General features: G+C 38.5%; 3 protein-coding genes, 1 long non-coding RNA gene and 1 pseudogene across 4 annotated transcripts; 3 read left to right on the top strand and 2 right to left on the bottom strand.

The window, feature by feature from the left end:
- Positions 1 to 200: 200 nt before the first annotated feature.
- Positions 201 to 2,087, top strand: LOC104729125 (codeine O-demethylase). Its single transcript, XM_010448017.3, has 4 exons — positions 201 to 594; positions 702 to 949; positions 1,252 to 1,579; positions 1,718 to 2,087. The coding sequence occupies exons 1-4, from the start codon at positions 358 to 360 to the stop codon at positions 1,952 to 1,954; spliced, it is 1,050 nt and encodes a 349-aa protein (XP_010446319.1). The 5' UTR covers positions 201 to 357; the 3' UTR covers positions 1,955 to 2,087.
- Positions 2,088 to 2,699: 612 nt separating this feature from the next.
- Positions 2,700 to 4,238, top strand: LOC104725920 (UDP-glycosyltransferase 79B9 pseudogene; annotated as a pseudogene).
- A 418-nt stretch (positions 4,239 to 4,656) lies between these two features.
- Positions 4,657 to 5,470, bottom strand: LOC104729123 (homeobox-leucine zipper protein ATHB-52). The gene has a single exon (XM_010448014.3). The coding sequence runs from the start codon at positions 5,367 to 5,369 to the stop codon at positions 4,899 to 4,901; it is 471 nt and encodes a 156-aa protein (XP_010446316.1). The 5' UTR covers positions 5,370 to 5,470; the 3' UTR covers positions 4,657 to 4,898.
- Positions 5,471 to 14,674: 9,204 nt separating this feature from the next.
- LOC104729122 (putative aminotransferase TAT2) lies at positions 14,675 to 18,339 on the bottom strand. Its single transcript, XM_010448013.2, has 7 exons — positions 16,790 to 18,339; positions 15,957 to 16,296; positions 15,644 to 15,862; positions 15,485 to 15,544; positions 15,237 to 15,392; positions 15,043 to 15,136; positions 14,675 to 14,960 (listed from the first exon to the last, which is right to left on the bottom strand). The coding sequence occupies exons 1-7, from the start codon at positions 17,029 to 17,031 to the stop codon at positions 14,830 to 14,832; spliced, it is 1,242 nt and encodes a 413-aa protein (XP_010446315.1). The 5' UTR covers positions 17,032 to 18,339; the 3' UTR covers positions 14,675 to 14,829.
- Positions 18,340 to 18,501: 162 nt separating this feature from the next.
- Positions 18,502 to 19,873, top strand: LOC147949068 (uncharacterized). Its single transcript, XR_015574025.1, has 2 exons — positions 18,502 to 18,670; positions 19,493 to 19,873. It is a non-coding gene; the product is annotated as an uncharacterized LOC147949068 (long non-coding RNA).
- Positions 19,874 to 20,161: the final 288 nt, after the last annotated feature.

Below are 20,161 nucleotides of genomic sequence, written 5' to 3'. Positions count from 1 at the left end.
CAAATCTTTAAACTCTAATTCGAATACCTAAATTTTCAAACTTCAGAAACTAAACTTTAAACCCAAGCATAGTGTATATTTCTTTTTTTAGAAGCTTTATTTTCTCTTATTTACTTCAAACCTTGTCCAAAACAAAATTCTGGACCAAAAAAAAAAAAGAAGCTAGATAACTATTAGTTTTGCCAATTTTCTCTTGAGATAATGTTAAGATTTACGAAACGGCAATTTTTGTCCTAGTCAACTTTGCCTGCGTATTAAAAATAGTGAAAAGTCAAGAATTCAAGATTGTCTTCGTTTACTATAAAAGTTACTTTGTTTCTCTCCTAAAAGATCATCAAACAAAAAATCCTCCGAAAAATGGAGAAGCCAAAACCCAAAACTGTCCAAGAGGTGGTTGCAGCCGGCGAAAGACTACCGGAAAGATATCTCTACACACCCACCGGCGATGGCGAACGGGATCAACCTTTCAACGGTTCGTCGCAGGAGATGGAAATCACGACCATCGATCTTAGTCTTCTCCTCTCTTCTTATGATGTCGGTCGAGAAGAGTTGAGTAAACTTCACTCGGCGCTAGCTACATGGGGCGTTGTTCAGGTTTTAGTTTTAAACTTCTAACGCTCTTATAGGCCATGATCAGAGCCATCTAATTCTGTAAATGTTTCTAGTGTAATCATGAAAAATTTGATATCTTGTTGAAGCAGGTGATGAATCATGGAATCACAGAAGCGTTACTCGACAAGATTTATGAGCTAACGAAGCAGTTCTTTGCGCTTCCGACAGAAGAAAAACAGAAGTACGCGAGAGAGATTGGTAGTTTTCAAGGATATGGAAACGACATGATACTGTCGGATGATCAAGTTCTTGATTGGGTCGACCGCTTGTACCTCATTACTTACCCTGAAGATCAACGACAGCTTAAGTTCTGGCCTAAAATCCCAATCGGATTCAGGTAAAAATCCATAGGACCAGGGCCGGTCTAGAAGACAAGCGGGTTAAGCATCAGTTGAAGTGTTGAACGACACTAATTTTTTTAAAAAAAGTTTAGAGCCACTTGAGTTATCTTTATTTTATAATAATAAGAATTTGGTGTTTTGAAGATATTTTAATACTGTTTTAAACATTTTAGGAATCAAATAGGAGGACAAAATGTTCTTAAACCGGGTTACCATTTTTATTGGACCGGCCTTGCATAGGACCATAGCTTTCATGCTTTCCTTTAGATTTTGGTGATTTTGACTAGCGTTTCTTCAGGGAAACTTTACAAGAATACACAATGAAGCAACAGCTAGTGGTTGAGCAGTTCTTCAAGGCATTGGCTAGATCTTTGGAGTTGGAAGATAATTGCTTTCTAGAGATGCATGGAGAAAATGCTACTATGGAGACGAGATTCAACGTGTATCCTCCATGTCTGAGGCCGGACAAGGTTCTTGGGCTTAAACCGCATTCTGATGGCTCAGCCTTTACTCTTCTCCTACCCGACAAAAATGTCGAAGGACTTCAGTTCCTCAAAGATGGGAAGTGGTATAAAGCTTCAATACTCCCTCATACAATTATGATCAATGTAGGAGATACTATGGAGGTAATCAAGTAATCAATCAATTAATCATGATTCACTTTTATATGCAAGTATGAAAAGAATAAGAATATATTTAAAAATGCATCTATGATAGTTGAAGATTGTTCGGTGTGTTTGAAAGAATCTCTCATGCATTTTCAGATAATGAGCAATGGAATATACAAGAGCCCGGTTCATAGAGTAGTGCTTAACGGGGAAAAGGAAAGGATATCTGTGGCAACGTTTTGCAATGCTGATGAGGACAAAGAGATTCAACCTGTATATGGGCTAGTGTCTGAGGCAAGACCAAGGTTGTACAAAGCGGTTAAGAAGTCTGAGAAGACCTTCTTCGATTACTATCAACAAGGTCGTAGACCGATCGAAGATGCATTGATCTGAAAAACATTCAGTCTTCTTTTAGCATCAACAAATGCATATGTTTCTTTAGCTACTTGACCTTTGTAAACAAGAATGTTTTCTTTTTTTTGTTGGAACGTGAGATTGCAATAATATCATTAGAGTTTGGAGTTCATCTTCCCAAAACAAATTAAGCCTAAAGATTTTCTAACTTGATATTTTGGGTCTATCGAAAGTGTTGTTATATATACCGTGCTTATAAAGATGATGAATCTACTAGTGACGAAGGTAGTACTCCTGAACAGAAGTCATCAGATCCAAAGAGAATTGGGAAAGATGGAGTGATAAAGATTAAAGAACAACATGACCTTGACTCTAGGGGATTTTTTGGTCTTTGTTTCATGAAGTTCTTTTTAGGCGCTCGAGCTCAAATTAACATATATTTGGGCTTTTACGGACTCGAATCAAAGAGGGCCAAGCTAACCTGGTGCAGACTAATACTCGTAGTCATCAATTACTTTTCGACTTCTTGACATGCAACATTGTATTCTCTCAAGAGGCATTACATGATTTACTTTAAAATAATGTTTAGATATAAACAATAATACAATAATGTTTAGATATACACAATATCTAGATCATACTTTTCTAATAAAGGCAAAGTATATTTTAACACATGTAACAACTAGGGGCACTACTTCACACCAACTAAGCCACCAACCCGCAGTAATAAAAAAACCTAAAACACCATTCACGCTATCACAAGCACATTCTCCAAGCTAAAATATTCGGGTTATCTCAATCGCAGAAATTTTTGAGAAAGAAAACAAGAATAAACAAAGTTGCTTAATTATCATCTGAAACGCTACAAAATTTTCTTCTTTTGGCTCTCTTTGAAATCTTTATTTATTTTTGTCTTCTACTTGTTTCGACAATTTAGGAAAGCAAAATGGGCAAAAAGTTTCACGCTGTTATGTTTCCATGGTTCGCTTTTGGTCATATGACTCCGTACTTGCATCTAGCCAACAAGTTAGCTGAAAATGGTCATAGGGTTACTTTCTTGCTACCTAAGAAAGCTCAGAAACAGTTGGAACATCAAAATATGTTTCCAGACAGCATCGTCTTTCACCCTCTTACTATTCCTCATGTTGATGGCCTTCCTGCTGGCGCCGAGACAGCCTCCGATATCCCCATCTCGTTGGGGAAGTTTCTGACCGCAGCCATGGATCTCACACGCGATCAAGTCGAAGCTGCTGTACGTGATTTGAGACCTGACCTGATCTTTTTCGATTATGCTTATTGGGTTGCGGAAATGGCTAAAGAACATAGAGTCAAGAGTGTGATGTACTTTGTGATATCGGCTAACTCCATAGCTCATGAACATGTCCCAGGTGGTAAATTAGGAGTACCTCCACCTGGTTATCCTTCGTCAAAAGTGTTGTACCGTGAGCACGATGCTCACGCCTTGTTGTCTTATTCCATCTACTACGAGAGGATGTATCACCGGATAACCACAGGTCTTATGAATTGTGATTTCATCTCAATTAGGACTTGCAAAGAAGTTGAAGGTAAATTCTGTGACTATATCGAGAGTCAATACCAGAGGAAGGTTTTCTTGACAGGTCCAATGCTTCCAGATCCAGACAACAGTAAAGAACTTGAAGATAGATGGAGTCATTGGCTGAGTCGGTTCGAAACGGGCTCGGTAATATATTGTGCATTGGGAAGTCAAATATATCTTGAGAAGAATCAGTTCCAAGAACTCTGTTTAGGAATGGAGCTCACTGGTTTACCGTTTCTTGTAGCGGTAAAACCACCAAAAGGCGTAGAGACAATCCAAGAAGCGTTGCCAGAAGGGTTTGAGGAGAGAGTGAAGAACCGTGGAGTGGTTTGGGGAGAATGGGTGCAACAACCATTGATATTGGCTCATCCGTCAGTAGGTTGCTTTGTGAACCATTGTGGGTTTGGATCAATGTGGGAGTCTCTAGTGAGTGATTGCCAAATAGTCTTGCTTCCATATTTGTGTGATCAAGTTCTCAACACGAGATTGATGACTGAGGAACTAGAGGTTTCGGTGGAAGTGCAAAGAGAAGAAACAGGATGGTTCGCGAAGGAGAGCTTAAGTGTCGCGATCACCTCGGTGATGGACAAAGATAGCGAGGTAGGGAATCGAGTGAGGAGGAACCATGCCAAAAAGAAGGAGATTTTGGTTAGTCCTGGATTATTAACTGGTTACACTGATAAGTTTGTTGAAACTTTGCAGAATCTAGCCAACGATCCAAATCTAGAATGAAATAATTCCATTATAAAGAAAGTACGTAACAGCTGTCACAAATAAGGAAATTAGACCATGAAGTCGTGTTGTTAGTGTTTTGTCTCTTTCTCAAAGTTTGTAATAGATTTGTCTTTGTTCACCGTTTGTATTTTTCTATAGAAAAAGCAAGAATGTGATTTCATGAACGAGATATGTTATAGTCTCTATAGTTATTTTACTTTAGTGCCAAGAAATTATTTCTAGTATTAGTAATTTCTAATAATAATGCTCTTGTAAATTTGGAACAAGTTTTTATAACCAAAAAAAAGGAAAAAAAAAAAATAGAGTCTCTATAAATAAACTAAACCACTTATCTCATACCAAATTAAAGGAGCATCTGCTTAGTCCTGAATTATTGACCTGTGAAGTTTGTAAAATCCAGTACATGATACAAAATCTTGAATGAAAAGACTTGATGTGATCAGTAAGGTAATATGAAACTAGACCAAGTAGTTGTTTAACATTGCAGTTCTTGATTACAATTCTCTTTTATATTCTTATAACCATAACAAGAAATGAAGAAAAATCAACTATTTGTATTAGTGAATGTCTCAATGACTTCAATTACAGATTGCAATTCTATATTCAGACCGCATGAAAGCGAACAAAGGAAAAAAAAAAAAAAACAGAAACAAGACTATATATTGGAATCTTGTCTGTGTTGAAACAGAATCAAACCCATGAGGTTGATGAAGATCCATGTCCATTGCTAACAAAACAAGCGTAAAGCTCGTCGAAGACCACCACTTCATCATCATGACGTTCTTCACAAGAACCTAGATTAGAATTACACACAGGAGAATCATGATTTGTGAACAGAGCAAGCTGGTTCCTCGATCTTTTCAGCTCATCTTGGAGAAACTGCACTTGATGCTCTAACTTTGCCTTGTCGGAGAGAGCTGCTTCGAGCTTGGACTGAAGAGCGCAGTGTTGGAGCTCGAGAGACTGAGTCTTGGACCTGGCTCGTTTGTTTTGGAACCAAACTGCGACTTGTCTCTGAGGTAGACCTAGCTTGTTCGACAGTTGAATCTTGAGATCTGGCTCGAGTTTCTTGTTCACAGTGAAGCACTTCTCCAGTTGTCTTAGTTGCTCTTGCGTTAGCCTCTTTTTCTTGTTTCTACTTTGACTCTGAGAATTCTCCATCTTTCTTTATTCTTTGTTGTGCTATGTCCAACGTTGTGGCTACGCATGCATATATATACACACACTCACACATACAGCCACATATGTAAACATTGAAGCGTCCGATGTAAAGATACAAAATTACTAAGATTAGATTGTTGGGTTATAAAGCTTGACATAAACTATAGTATGTATATTAACTTAGCTAGTAGAGATTTTAATCTTAGTTTGACAGCTAAGTTACAAAGACATAACTTATGTTGTCAAAGTTACTATTGCATTGATAGAAAAGAAATTCATGTTAATATGAGAAATCGCTACATGCATTGCATATTTAGAACAAAATTATAGTCACTAGTAAACAAATATTTTTACAAAATGGATAGAAAGAATAAGTATTAACACAAGTCACAACTCACAAGTTGACAAGATATAGTAGTGATATAGGAGTCGGTTTATGTAGAAGGGGGTCATTTGGGAATCAAAGCTATGGGGTACAAAGGCCCATTTCACTGTTCCTTAAGGACCCACTGTACTATTCAAAATAATGAATTGGGACTATGAGAAAATATCTATCCAGATTAATTAATTAAAATGAGTTAGCTGATTAACAAGTGTTCTTCTCAAATACATGCATGTATTCACGTGGGCTGGTCGTATCGTACCTACTTAAATTTAATAGCATTATCATCTAAACAAAATGTTTATTAAATAAAAAGTACGAACACTTTTTTGTTCTCTTTGGGACAATGCATCTTGTTTTAGAGTTCTTTCTTAGCATATCAGAATCGTTAACAGAATCGTTAAGCACTTTATACCCTTTCTGAAATATGCCCTGTTTTGTTAATTTGTATCGTAGACAACGATTTTACGAATTATGACCAAATATGTTGGGATCGTTAAGCACTTTATACCCTTTCTGAAATATGCCCTGTTTTGTTAATTTGTATCGTAGACAACGATTTTACGAATTATGACCAAATATGTTGGGCCTTGTCTGATTCTTTAACTATTCCAATACCAAAGTAACGTAAAAGTATAGAGGACAACAAATCACTCAAACCGCTTGGAAACACGCCAAGCAAACGCTTTTATTCAAACTTATAAAAACTTTCTTTACAAGTTATGAATCTAAACCTACTCTCTTGTCTATCTATCACAACACCCTGTGTAGATCTAAAAGAGTAAAATGAACACACTCACCTTCAAAGCCTTTTTTCGATTGCTTGAAGGTTTACAAAACTCACAAACTTTTCCCCACGAGTGCTAACTTTTTTTGCGGCTAGCCCTCGTCCTTTTATACCTTACACAAATGATTTTTAACCTAGATCTTTGTGAATCCCTAACTAAAAGGAAATATTCCTTATCCTAAGAAATATCCTCCCTTAATCTCTCGATCAAATATACTCTCAATATCCTCGTGTATATTTTGATCTTCTTCTTCCTTCCTTCTCACGTTCTCTGTCACGACATCCCATAAACTTCCTCCACGTCAGCTCATCTGCCACGTCAGCATATCAGCACTCTGAGACACTTCGCAAGCTCCTGTCACCTTCAGAGCTCTGATGCACTTTCAATCTCCCCCTTTTTGACTGAATCTTGCCACACAAGCAACCGCAGCATCAACCCTGAAAAAACACAGACAACACAGCCAAGACAAGACACAACCGTACTAGCAAAAATAAAATTCCAGCAATCAACACAAGACGGTTAACCGATAAGGACTTGTTAAAATAAATTGTTCAAAAACCGAAACATAACTAATAAAAACAAGTCTCAAGTTTTAACGGGGGAGAAACACATTTAAAATCAACAAAAACTGTGAGCAACAAAAACAACTGCTCCCCCATAGCTTAATCTCCCCCTCAGGCCTCTGAATCAGACTCATCTCCCCCTGCTTGTTTGGCACAGTTTAGTCAAAAAAATACCAAGAAACTAAACCAGAAATTTGAGCGAACATCAAAGTGAGAAACTACTTACCAGCTTCCAAGGCATCTTGCAGGATCTTGATTGCCAACCGGATGGCTTTGCGTTCTGCAGAGGACCCTTTTGGAGAAACAGGTTCAACAGGGACGGATGCTGTCTTCTTCCCCTTTGCCTTCTTTGCATCTTTTGATGACAAACTAGGGACAGGTCTCTGAGCAGTCAGCAACTGATAGATGAGACTGGGAAACGGCAACCGGAAGCCAGACTGAGCTTGCAACCCCAGTTGAATGATCTGGTCGTAGATCATCCGTCCAGAATCGAATGAAATCCCATGCATGATCATGTAGATCACCAGAGCGCTATTCGTCGAGATGTACCCCGTATTCACCGTGGGAGACCAGTTGCTACAGCAGATCCGATGCAGATCCTTGATCACTGGGTTCTTGATTGCAGTGGACACCAGCTGCTTACAGGATTTGACCTTTCCATCCGAGAGAAACAGAGCCAGATCCTCCTCTAGAATTGCAGCCGTCTGCAGTCGCTGTTCACGCACATCCACAGACCTCAGACCAAACAGGGCATTGATACGGCTGGGAGAGAACTCATAGACACAATCTCAGATAAGCACGTCGACAGACTCCCCTCAATCTTAACCGTTGGGATATTTGCCCAGAATTCATAGACCACCTCCGAGTCATACGAGCCAATTTGAGTAACAGTTTTAAGCAGCCCCGCCTTATCTATGAACTCCCTGGTCTTGTTTGCACCATCTAGTGGATAACAGACCTCTGGAGTGAGCGTTCGAGAAGCAAAGAACCCGTACCGTCGTACTGCTTCTGAGGAGATGAACCGTTTGGCATCGAAGTCCTTTGACGAAGCTCCTCGAGATGCTGTGGACGTACCCTTATCTCTGTGGAGAGATGGTCGCTTGGAGTCACGACTGTCGAGATCAACAGGCGATTGTCTTTTGCGTAGACGCGACGAGACTCCCTGAGATGGCAAGACAGGTACAGGCACATCACCGGTAAGATCTACCACCAGAAATCGAGAAGTCACCTCTCTCGGTGGAGAAGACGAGGAGTCGCAGGTCTTTTGATTCCCGTGAGAAGGCGAGGGAATCTGATCCACCCGAGTCGGAGATGCAGTGACAGACTCATCGCGAGGCTGGTAAACCACCATGGCAGTTGCGGGATCGATTGGAACTTGTGGAGTTGGCGGAGGTAACGAAGACGGTGGTGTGTGGAGCTCCTCATCTGAGCTGGAGTCATAGTGGAAACCACTAAAGATGGATTTCATGATGATTAGAGAGTTGATTGACAAGAGAAGAGAAAGATTTGAGCAGAAGTTTAATCGACACAGGATTGAAATCGCAGAGGTGATGAGGAAAACGCCAAAACCCTAGCCGCTCCTTTTTATACACATCCGTGAGTCTCAATGGACTGCCCAAACTCGGCCCAAAGCATTAAAGACTTCCTGAAACCACTCAATTAAACATCAGTGTACACCGCATCTATTTCCTCATTTGACAGCATTCAATCGTTAATTCAGTCAATCACAATTAATATCAGTGCATTAATAAATCTCATTCTTTCTCTTTTACAATCCAATGTAACAGATTCATGAATCAAACACAAATATACACACAGCCACTAATGATAGATTCTGGGGGACCCAGATCGAGAATTAAACACACATGAGCATCAATATTTATTATTATTTTTTTTTTTTTAAAAATTAAACAGTGCAGAAATCAGAACACTAACCAGACCTTTGTCGTATCAGCCACTTGTTCAGAACCTTCACTAGAAACTATCACAACCTCTTGAATTTTCTAAGATCAGCGGACTGTTGCATGTGGGTAGTCTTTCACACTGGCATGCCTTTAGCCTTCAGTCCATCCCAACATGTTAAGGCAGCTGGAGTTCATCTCTTTGAAGAGCACACAAATTTTTTTTTTTTTTTTTTTTTCTTTATTTCTCCTAACAGCCTTATGATGACTGCTTCAGCATCTTGAGCTTCAGTGACATCATTTGATTGTGTCAGCCACTGATTCTAACCTCATCATTCCTTAGGTTATTAAACCTTAGAATGACTGTGCATGTCTCTTCACAGCTCTTTGACCTCCTTAAATCATGACAACGTTTAACAGGATGGACAGACGGGCATGACAGGCAGCTATTTCCCACACTCTCTCAGATGTTGATCTTCTATATATTCCAAGATTTCTATGATCTGTTCTAGCTCCAGTTCATGCCTTAGACCAACACAACTCAAAGACATAGTTAGAGTTCACAAACACCAATATACTTCCTCAGATTTATGAATCTATATAAGTCCAAAGGCTTAGTAAACAAATCAGCCAGCTGAAAATCAGTGCTCACATGGTCTATCTCAATCAGTTTCGCCTCAACAAGTTCACGAACAAAGTGGTGTCTAATATCTATGTGTTTTGTTCTAGAATGCTGGACAGGATTCTTAGAGATATTTATTGCACTCAAATTATCACAATGAATTAACAGAGTATCAGAATCCATACCATAGTCGGAGGACATTTGACGCATCCACATAAGTTGTGTACAACAGCTGCCCAAGGCAATGTATTCAGCCTCAGCGGTTGATAGTGAGACACTGTTATGCTTCTTGCTGTGCCATGAAATTAGGTTGTTGCCCATAAAGAAGCATCCCCCACTTGTACTTCGACGATCATCCACAGAACCTGCCCAATCAGTATCGCAGTATCCGCTCAAACTGGTGTTGGTATCCTTGGTGAACGAAATACCAAAGTTCACTATCCCCTTGACGTATTTGATGATCTTCTTGACTGCCAGTAAGTGGGACACCTTGGGCTTGGCCTGGTACCGTGCGCATATCCCCACTGACAGACAAATGTCAGGCCTACTCGCTGTCAATTAGAGCAAACTTCCAATCATACCTCTATATAGTCGTTCATCCACATCCTCTCCTTCCTCATCTTTTGAAAGCTTGTCATTGACTCCCATAGGTACCTTAGCTTCTTTACTCTTTCCCAAACCAAACCGCTGTACCAATTCTTTGGCATAGGTGCTTTGAGATACAAAGATCCCATCAGCTGATTATTCTACTTGCAAACCCAGAAATTATTTCAGCTCTCCCACCATACTCATCTCAAACTCCTGTGACATGTTTTTCACAAACCTTTGCACCAGCGATTGACAGGTAGAACCAAAAATGATGTCGTCCACATAGATCTGAACAAACATCAATGCATTGTTGCTGTTGAGAACAAACAGTGTCTTGTCTACACTTCCACGAACATATCCTTGATCCAGAAGAAACGTAGTTAACCTCTCATACCATGCTCTCAGAGCCTGCTTGAGACCATATAGCGCTTTCTTCAGACGGTACACATGCTCAGGATGTTGTGGATTCTCAAAGCCTTTTGGTTGTTCTACAAACACTTCTTCTTGTAAAATCCCATTCAGGAATGAACTTTTAACATCCATCTGATGTAATGTTAACTTGAGAGCACATGACATACCGAACATGAACCTGATGGATTCTAGCCTTGCTACTGGAGCAAAGGTCTCATCAAAGTCAACTCCTTCGACTTGAGAGTAACCTTGAGCCACAAGCCTCGCTTTGTTTCTCACAATGCATCCACTGGCATCACTCTTGTTCTTGAAGATCCACTTCGTTCCCACTACATTGACATTAGCCGGCCGTTTAGTGAGTTCCCACACATTGCTGCGCTCAAATTGTTCTAGCTCATCTTGCATTGCAGCAACCGAGAACTCATCCCGAATAGCCTCTTTGTGATTCTTTGGTTCCATAGTGGAAACAAAACAGGCAAATTGAGCGATCTCAGAGTCCTGAGAGACAGTGTCTGGGACTACAGACTTCTGTTTCTTTCCAGCCAGTTGAGCAAAGTCAATCTGTTTGCCCCTGGTAACTCTACCCCCTGAATCGCATCGATAACATCGCCTGAGGAGTGATTCGATGAACTTGAGAAGATGGAGGAAGCTCGTCTGTTGACAGTCCAGGGTGGGCATGATCACTAAGACTCCCAGAGGCTTGCTCAGACTTCTCATCATCAGTTACCAGATCCTTGTCAGAGAGAACAGGCACCATATCAACTCGTTGAAACGAGGTATCATCAAAAACAACATTTACCGTTTCCTGAACTGATCTTGTGCGTTTGTTGTACACACGGAAGGCAGTGTTGTGTCCTGAGTAACCAAGAAAGATCCCTTCACTACTCTTTGAGTCAAATTTACCCAACTAATCCTTGTCATTCAGGATGTAGCATAGACAGCCAAACTCATGAAAGTAGCTTACAGTTGGAGACTTTCCTTTCCATAACTGATAGGGAGTCTTGCTGGTCCCTGGTCGGACATACACACGGTTGATAATGTAACAAGCAGTGTTGACAGCTTCATCCCAAAACCGATGTGGCACTTGATTCCCATGCAGCATAGCTCGCGCCATCTCTTGCAGTGTTCTGTTCTTTCGTTCGACAACACCATTCTGCTCTAGGGTTCTTGGAGCAGAGTACTGATGAACAATGCCCTGATGCCCGCAGAATTGATCAAACTTGTCATTCTGAAACTCTCCTCCATGATCACTCCTAATAGCTTGGATGGAACATTTTTCACTTTTAATCTGCAGGGCAAGAATGTGAAAGCATTCAAGGGCATCAGCTTTTTCACGAAGAAATCGCACCCAGATGTAGCGAGTGAAATCGTCCACCATGACAAAGATGAACCGTCGCCCAGAGATGCTCTGAACTTGAAATGGACCCATCATATCCATATGTACCAACTGGAGTGCATGACTAGTGCGAATATCTGTCACTAGCCCATGAGACGTCTTGACTTGCTTGCCTTTGTTGCAAGGACCACATATGAAATGTGGATCACCTTTCAGCTTAGCCATTCCACGCACAACCTCTTGATTAGCCAATTTGGAACTGATAACACTGGGCTTTGTAGTGAATTAGATGTCCATAGTACCAACATCCTCTCCTTCTACTATGCTGAACAGATCTTTGAGCCATCTGCCGAAACCCACTCGAGGCATATGGCGGCCTAGTATTTACCTCAGGAAACACCACCATCCTTGGGTTTCTTGAATTCTGCTTCACAGGAACCTGATCATATATTCTAGTAGTTCGAGGGAACTTCCTCTCCTTCAGCTCGGGCTCAGCCTCCACTTCTTTGACAAATTGAGTGGTTGGGTTGGTGTTTGTTCCTTGATAACCCAGACCCCATTTCAGATTACTGGCTCTTCCAGTGCTAAGCAGTGTATCCAGATCTTTGGTTCCTTTATTCAGCATTCTGATAATCTTCAGCTGTTCTTCTAATTGTTTTTCAAGTCGTAGAGTCTTTGCCTGTTCTTCACTTAACTCTTTAGAGATCATTGCAACATGAAGCTGTAATGTATCTCTCTCAGAAGTTAACTATGTGTTGTCTTGAGTCTTCTGTACCACCGTTTTGATGAGAAGCTCTATCTGATCTTCTACTGACAAATCAGCCTCTTCTCCATCTGAATCAGAATTCACTTTCCCATCTACGTCCTTGGTTTCCAGCACCACATCATCTTCTTCATCTTCCTCAATGACACCCAGCAATGCAAGGAAGCTGTTAAGAACCTCTCCTTTGCTGACTTCTTCATCTGAGTCACTTTCGCTCCAAGTGATGTAGGACTTCTGCTTGTTTTCTCGTAAAGGACAATCAAACTTAGTGTGATCGTAGCCCTTACACCCATAGCACTACAAAGAATTCTTTCGTTTGTTGTTTGGACACTCAGACTTGTAATGCCCAAAACCCTCACATTCAGCACACTGTCGTTCTTGCTTGTCACTCTTCCTGATCTCCTTATCAGTATCAGATTTTAAGAGCGATGATGTTCCCTTCCGTGACCTCCTTCCATCTTGCGAAAGTACTTCTTAACCAACAAACCCACATTTTCTTCATCTGCAACCTCCTGAGACTCAGCAAGCTTCTGGTCTTCTATGGCTTTAAGGGCAAAAGATTTCTCATTCACTTTTTCTTTCTTCTTCAGCTGTATCTCAAATGCCTGCATCATCCCAACCACTTGATTGTACTTGAGCTCATCAGAATCCAGTGAAACATCTATAGCAGACCTGTGTGATTGAAACTTATCTAGCAGACTCCTGAGGAATTTCTTCACCAGCTTCTTATCCTTATAGCGTTTACCCAAAACTACAGCTTCTTGTGCAATACCACTCAGACGACTGCTGTAATCAGCAACTGACTCAGTTTCAGTCATGTGCAAATTCTCAAAATCTGAAGCAAGATTTTCCAGCCTTGTACATTTGACCCTACTTGTGCCTTCAAACGTGACTACCAGAATGTCCCATGCTTCCTTGGCAGCTTCACATCCTTGAACTTGATTGAAAATATCCCTAGGCAGCGACTTGAAGATAACTGACAGAGCCTGTGAGTTATGTTTGGACTCCGCTTTTTCTTCGGCTGTCCATTTCTTCCTGTGCTTAGGCACCATTTCTCCCTTCTCATTCTTTCCGTCAGATGTGACCAACCATCTTCCACCGCAAACCAAGCTTCCATGTCGATGCTTGAGATGGCCTGCTTGATTGACACTTTCCAAAAACCAAAGCACTCAGGATCGAGTTTCAATGGTGATTGAACTGCAACAAAATCCAGTGATTTCTCCATACCCTTGCCGCAAGATATCACCTGTTGAAAAAGGATATCAGAACTTTTTATCAGGTTCTTGCTCTGATACCAATTGTAAAGGTATAGAGGACAGCAAATCACTCAAACCGCTTGGAAACGCGCCAAGCAAATGCTTTTATTCAAACTTATAAAAACTCCCTTTTACAAGTTATGAATCTAAGCCTACTCTCTTGTCTATCTATCACAACATCCTGTGTAGATCTAAAAGAGTAATGAACAGACTCACCTTCAAAGCCTTTTTTCGATTGCTTGAAGGTTTACAAAACTCACAAACTTTTCTCCACGAGTGCTAACTTTTTTTGCGGCTAGCCCTCAGTCCTTTTATACCTTACACAAATGATCTCTAACCTAGATCTTTGTAAATCTCTAACTAAAAGGAAATATTCCTTATCCTAAGAAATATCCTCCCTTAATCTCTCGATCAAATATACTCTCAATATCCTCGTGTATATCTTGATCTTCTTCTTCCTTCCTTCTCACGTTCCCTGTCACGACATCCCATAAACTTCCTCCACGTCAGCTCATCTGCCACGTCAGCATATCAGCACTCTGAGATACTTCGCAAGCTCCTGTCACCTTCAAAGCTCTGATGCACTTTCAAGTAACGCTTTGATGCCCCTTTGATATGTGTTAATAGACTTGAGCATATTGAGGAACAGATATTGGACATATTGTACGAAACTACTATATAGTTTTGATAAATTATTTATTTTCAACAAGCATGTATATATATTTTAAAACTAAGAGTTGATTTTATTACAGTAAAGCTAATTTTATATCAAAATTTATAAATAAATAGAACACTATACTGTGTGTATCTGTGTGTTTTAAAGCACACTTTAATCTTGCATATAGTTCAACTATGAGGTTGGATCTTGAGCCTTGGCATGTCTGAGATAGAAACATTTGATCCTTTTGAAAGCTTCTTCGATCGAAGTTGCATCGGCCGCAAACGTTATCCTCAGCCAGTTCTTCAGCCCCACGGCAGTCCCTGTTCACACACAAGTAAATATATCAAAAAACAAAAAGGACTACTCTTAAAATTTGCAATAAGAGACAAATAATATCTTTACCAGGAAGAAGGATGACTGATTCTTCTCTAGCTAACTTGAAACAGAAGTCGATATCGTCGCTTACATCTTCGAGTAACGAGAGATTCAACTTAACCTGAACCAAGTACACAAATCAAATATTTAAAAGACCATAGATGTGTAACAACAATTTGTGAACATTTTTTTGTCACAGTTTTTGTATATAGATTGCTCACCATCATTGCCATGGATCCTTCTGGTCGATGCGAGGAATCAATGCAAGGAATCTCCTTGATCCAGTCGCAACAAATATCCGAAGAGTTCTTCAACGAGTTCAATGTTTTCTTGAAGAATGTTTCATCCGTCTGTTCTAAAATCGTGGGAACCGCAGCCTGATGCACAACACAATCAAGAACGAAATTAATTACTCAAGATCAGCAACAATAGGGATTGCCTTGGAAATCTAAGAAATATTTCTATGTACCTGAATAAATGTAGCTGGTCCACCAAGAATGTCAAAGTATTTCTTAAACCGCTCGATGATCTGATCCAAAATGAACAATATTTTCAGTAAGTAAACAACTTATTTTGCACTCTCTGCATCATCAATTTTTTTAAAAGATTGACGCCATCTATTACTAACCTTAGGGTCCTTAAAGGAGCCAGAAGGATCAGTGGTCACAAACCACCCGAGCCTCCAACCAGGAACTATCCATCTCTTTGATAAAGAGCCAAGAGTAAGTACTGGAACAGTAGATCCAAACACACCCATTGGCACAAACGGTTTGCTCCCAAAAGCAAGATGACCATAAACTTCATCAGCAATCACAAGAAACCCTAGTCTTTTCGCTGTTTCCGCAATCTACAACACAAAAATAAAATAAACACACAAGTTCGTAAACATCAAATCTCAAACAAGAAACAACAACAATGGTTACAGTAAATCTCAAGCTAACCTTCATCAAATGGTGGTAACTATAGACATTCCCACAAGGATTACCAGGGTTTATAACAACCAAAGCAACCGTGTTTTCGTCTGCAAGAGACTCAACAGCGTCAAGATCAATCTCCCATCCGTTTTCTGGAAGAAGATCTACATAGCGAACCTCAAGGTGTCTAAACTTAGCACAGAGCTCATAGATTGGGAAACCAGGTCTTGGTAGCAAAATATTGGCCCTAGGACGAGCCAACATTGCCAATGCTACATCGATCGCTTGTGTGCAACCCGATGTAATGAACACATCGTCCTGTGACAGTTTGTATGGAAGATCACGTGATAGATACTCTGCTATTGCTCTGTTTTATTACAACAACAACAAAAAATTAAAAATGTTTTAAAACCCAACCGAAGTACCGAACCAATAATATAAAGCAACTTTAAATAATAATAAAAAATAGAAAATTAGTGTAGCAACTATTTTCTAGTAAATTTCATTATTAATTTGATTATTCAGAAACAAAAAAAAAAAATCGATTATTAATTTGATTTGTCATATATTTCATATTATTTTGATTTTTCATAAACAAGAAAAAAAAGCAAAAGTTGGTATTTCTACAAAAACTGTAAGAAATTATCAAATAAAATGAAATAAATACAAAAAGAAATTGTAAATTCATCACATCAGCCAAAATCAAGATTCGGTTCAATTTCTGGTTCAATTAATTATTCGGTTTACAGTTAAACGAACCGAAATTGACATCCCTACCTACTACCCTAATAACATCAGCACCACAAGTATAGGGAAAGACAAAAACAGAGAGAGAGAGATGTTGAAAAGACAAAACTAACCTTCGGGATTGGGGAAGACCGACGGTGGGAGCATAACCATGGAACTTGTTGGAGAGAAGAGAATCAGAAACAGCTTGAAGAGAGACTTGCGTTGTACGAAAACACGAGTACAGAGTTGGGTCTCCCATTCCAAGTGATATAACTTTCTTTCCTTCTTCTTCTGAGATGCTTTCCATTAGCAAACTTAGAATCCCTTTGATTGTGATTGTGCTCGTCGTCGTCGTTGCTCCTCCATTCTCCATCTCTTCTTTGTTCACCCAATTTGGATTATTTGTTCTTTATTTGAGTGTTTCGGTGCAACTCGTAAGAAGAAGAAGAAGAAGAAGAAGAAGAAGAAGAAGAAGAAGGAGGTTTTGATTTGGTGTGTGTGTTTGAGGGTGAGAGATTTTGCCAGATTGGAGAAGAAAGAAAAATAAGAAAAAAAAATATGTGGTTTATCTTTTACAACCAGTTATTTTGTCTCCTTCATATAAAACCATTATCATATAGGACTTGGAGATGGTTGAAATTAGGATTTAACCCAAAGTCTTTGTTTTCATTATCGAATCGCACTTAAAATATTCTGTAAATAATATCCCAATTGAATTAGGATAGGGCTGTAATATTGGTTTAATTATCCAGTTGCACCAAATATTTTTTAAAATTTCTCAAGTACTGTAGTACTTTCTAGTTACCCGGTTAATACAAAAACGATACACATATTAATTACAATATGCGATTTAATATTCAAAAAGAAAAAAAAAAATTTCTTACTGACGATGTCATGTTTTAACTGATTAATTACATAATTGACTGAAGAGTTTTTAGAGAAAAAAAAACTAAAGGTGGCTAGTAGCTATGTTAGTAATGCGATCCATGGTTTAACTGATTAACAAGTAATGAAGGTGATTTTTGAATTTACCCTGTTGTTATGTTTGAATTTACCTGTTATTAATTACTTTGGTAATAGCTATGTTTGAATTTACCTGTTGTTAATTTCTTTGGTAAATTCAAAAAAAAAAAAGAGAGGGTAGAACGAGAACTCGAGAAGGTAGTAATGAAGGTGATTTTTTTTTTTTTTTTAATTTATCTTCCACCTAAATCAGAAATGATAAGCACACACGCTTAATTCGTAACTTCTGTGAGGTTTCTCTTTCGGGTTTCAGATAAATATGCAACAAACAATAACAAACAATATAAATATGCAACAACCAAAATTGTTCATTGTTTCTTGTATATATCAGGCTAATGTTATTCTGAATAACCTACCAAACAAACGACACAAATATCCCATGTTCCTTTTCAAAAAGAAAAAAAAAAAACAAATATCCCATGTTCGAATAACAAAAAAAAAAGAATACATTAAACATGGTCTAATCACCGATTCGAAAAGATTATGGACTTCGGCCTAGAATATTACGGTAATCTAAGAAAAAATATCCCTCTGGCCATTGAGGATCATTTCAAACCAAAAACCTTAAAAGAGAAACGGACCACACCGGACTTTATGGTTGGTAAGATATTATACGATTATTTGAGTTTATTATTGTGGCTTTGACGAACGGAGCGATGAAATGGCCACGTCTGATACGACAAGGCATAAGATAATACCAAAACATATTTTGTGAAGATGAGATTGAATTACCCCATACGTTTCTTCCAAATCTTTACGTGTCGTGCTTTTGGTACGCAAGCTTCCATTTGTCCTCTCTTCTTCCCTCTCCTAAACAGCTAAACTAACTAAACGAAAACAACTTTATGACAAACAAAAAAAACATAGTCCAAAACTACACCTAAAAGAAGAAAACATATGGGTAATATACAAAAATGACAAGAGTAAGAACTCAGTAGATGCTGCTTATACATACATACACGTACAGGAGTTATTCGACAACTAATCAGGTATTTATATTTTAGGGGTAGCAGTAGTGTACTAACTTATATTATATATACATCCAAGTTTTAGCTTTGGCTAAAGTTGGCCTCATAGGTCTTAAATTTTGGCCATCCTTTTAAATTTGTCATAAGCAAGTTTACAACCCTAGATGACTGATCATTTTTTGAGTTTTTAGGTGGTGATAGCGTAAATACCATTGTACCTGTAAGTTTGCCATTGTAAAGATTTTGCAAGAAAAAAAAAACAAAGGGTGATTTTGCAATAACATTTCCTCTTTTTCTCTCTCCTCTTTTTCATTGAATATATATAAACATATCTCTAACTGGACACTCAAACCAGTCAATGGGCTACTGAGTCTGATGATAGGGATAATATGGCCTTTAAAGCCCATTATGTATAAAACCATAGTCATTAAACCATTTCGGTACGTAATATAGAGAAGCTAGATCATTGAGTTTTTTTTTTGGTTTACTGGTTTTTTTCATTGTTAAAACTTTGAAAGAGTTTTTAAACTACCACCTAACGATAAAATGTTACTATCAAAAAAAAAAAAAAACACAAGCGGTTTTGTGATTCTGCAAATTAACGATATTGCTCAACATATTTTTCTAAAATAGATAAACAAACCAGTTTTTTATAATAGAAATGCATGCAATCTTTTAATCATATAAATAAACCAAACGAAAGAAGCACGAACTCAATCAGAGTAACTTCGATCCTGCTACATTACTTCTTGAGATAAAGAGACTTGCAATTCAAGAAAATAAAAGTTAAAGAAAACAAAAGAAAATAATTATACTTACGTAAAACAAATTTATCTTATACAGGTTAAAATGCATATATGGGGTTGTACTATGGTCTTGAAGAGTGAAGACGCGTTGCATCAAGTTGCAAAAGAAAAGGGAAAAAAAAAAAAAAAAAAAAGAGACGTTGCATCAACAGCTAGGTTTTAGGTGTAAGGCTATCAAAGGGGACCAAGAAAAAAAACACACCGAAGAAGTGTATAGTAAGAAACTAGAGGGTAAAAAGAAGTGAAAATTCCAAATATCTCTATACTTTTTGTTTACAAAATAATAAATAAACATGTAAATTTATGGATTTAATTGCGAAATGATAATGAACTTGGGAAATATTTAGGTAAAGAACTAAAAGTAGGCATGTAATTGTTCTTAATATAAACGAAAAGCCTCTCTCACCATTATGATATCATATAAAACTAGCATACGATTTTATCATTCATTTGGCACATTTTTGTGTGTGTTATGTGATAAACCGTGCTATCATTTTTGCGCATGTGAAATGATGTGATTTTTTATATAAAATATTGTGGCGTTTCTTCAAATAATAGTTTATGCCGTAGGATTAAAACAGTAACATCATATATATTCGGAAAACAGCAAGCAAGAGAATGGGAAAAGGGCACTTTATAAACGAATTATTCTCTTCTTTTTTCTTTACTTCTTTTTTTGTTTGTGCCTAAAACTCTAAAAGGCTTG

The sequence above is a fragment of the Camelina sativa genome, chromosome 2, assembly GCF_030686135.1.
Source record: "Camelina sativa cultivar CO46 ecotype springtype chromosome 2, ASM3068613v1".
NCBI classification, from domain to species: Eukaryota; Viridiplantae; Streptophyta; class Magnoliopsida; order Brassicales; family Brassicaceae; genus Camelina; species Camelina sativa.
The sequence above is the reverse complement of the archived record's forward strand: the minus strand, read 5'-3'. Positions and strand labels throughout refer to the sequence as shown.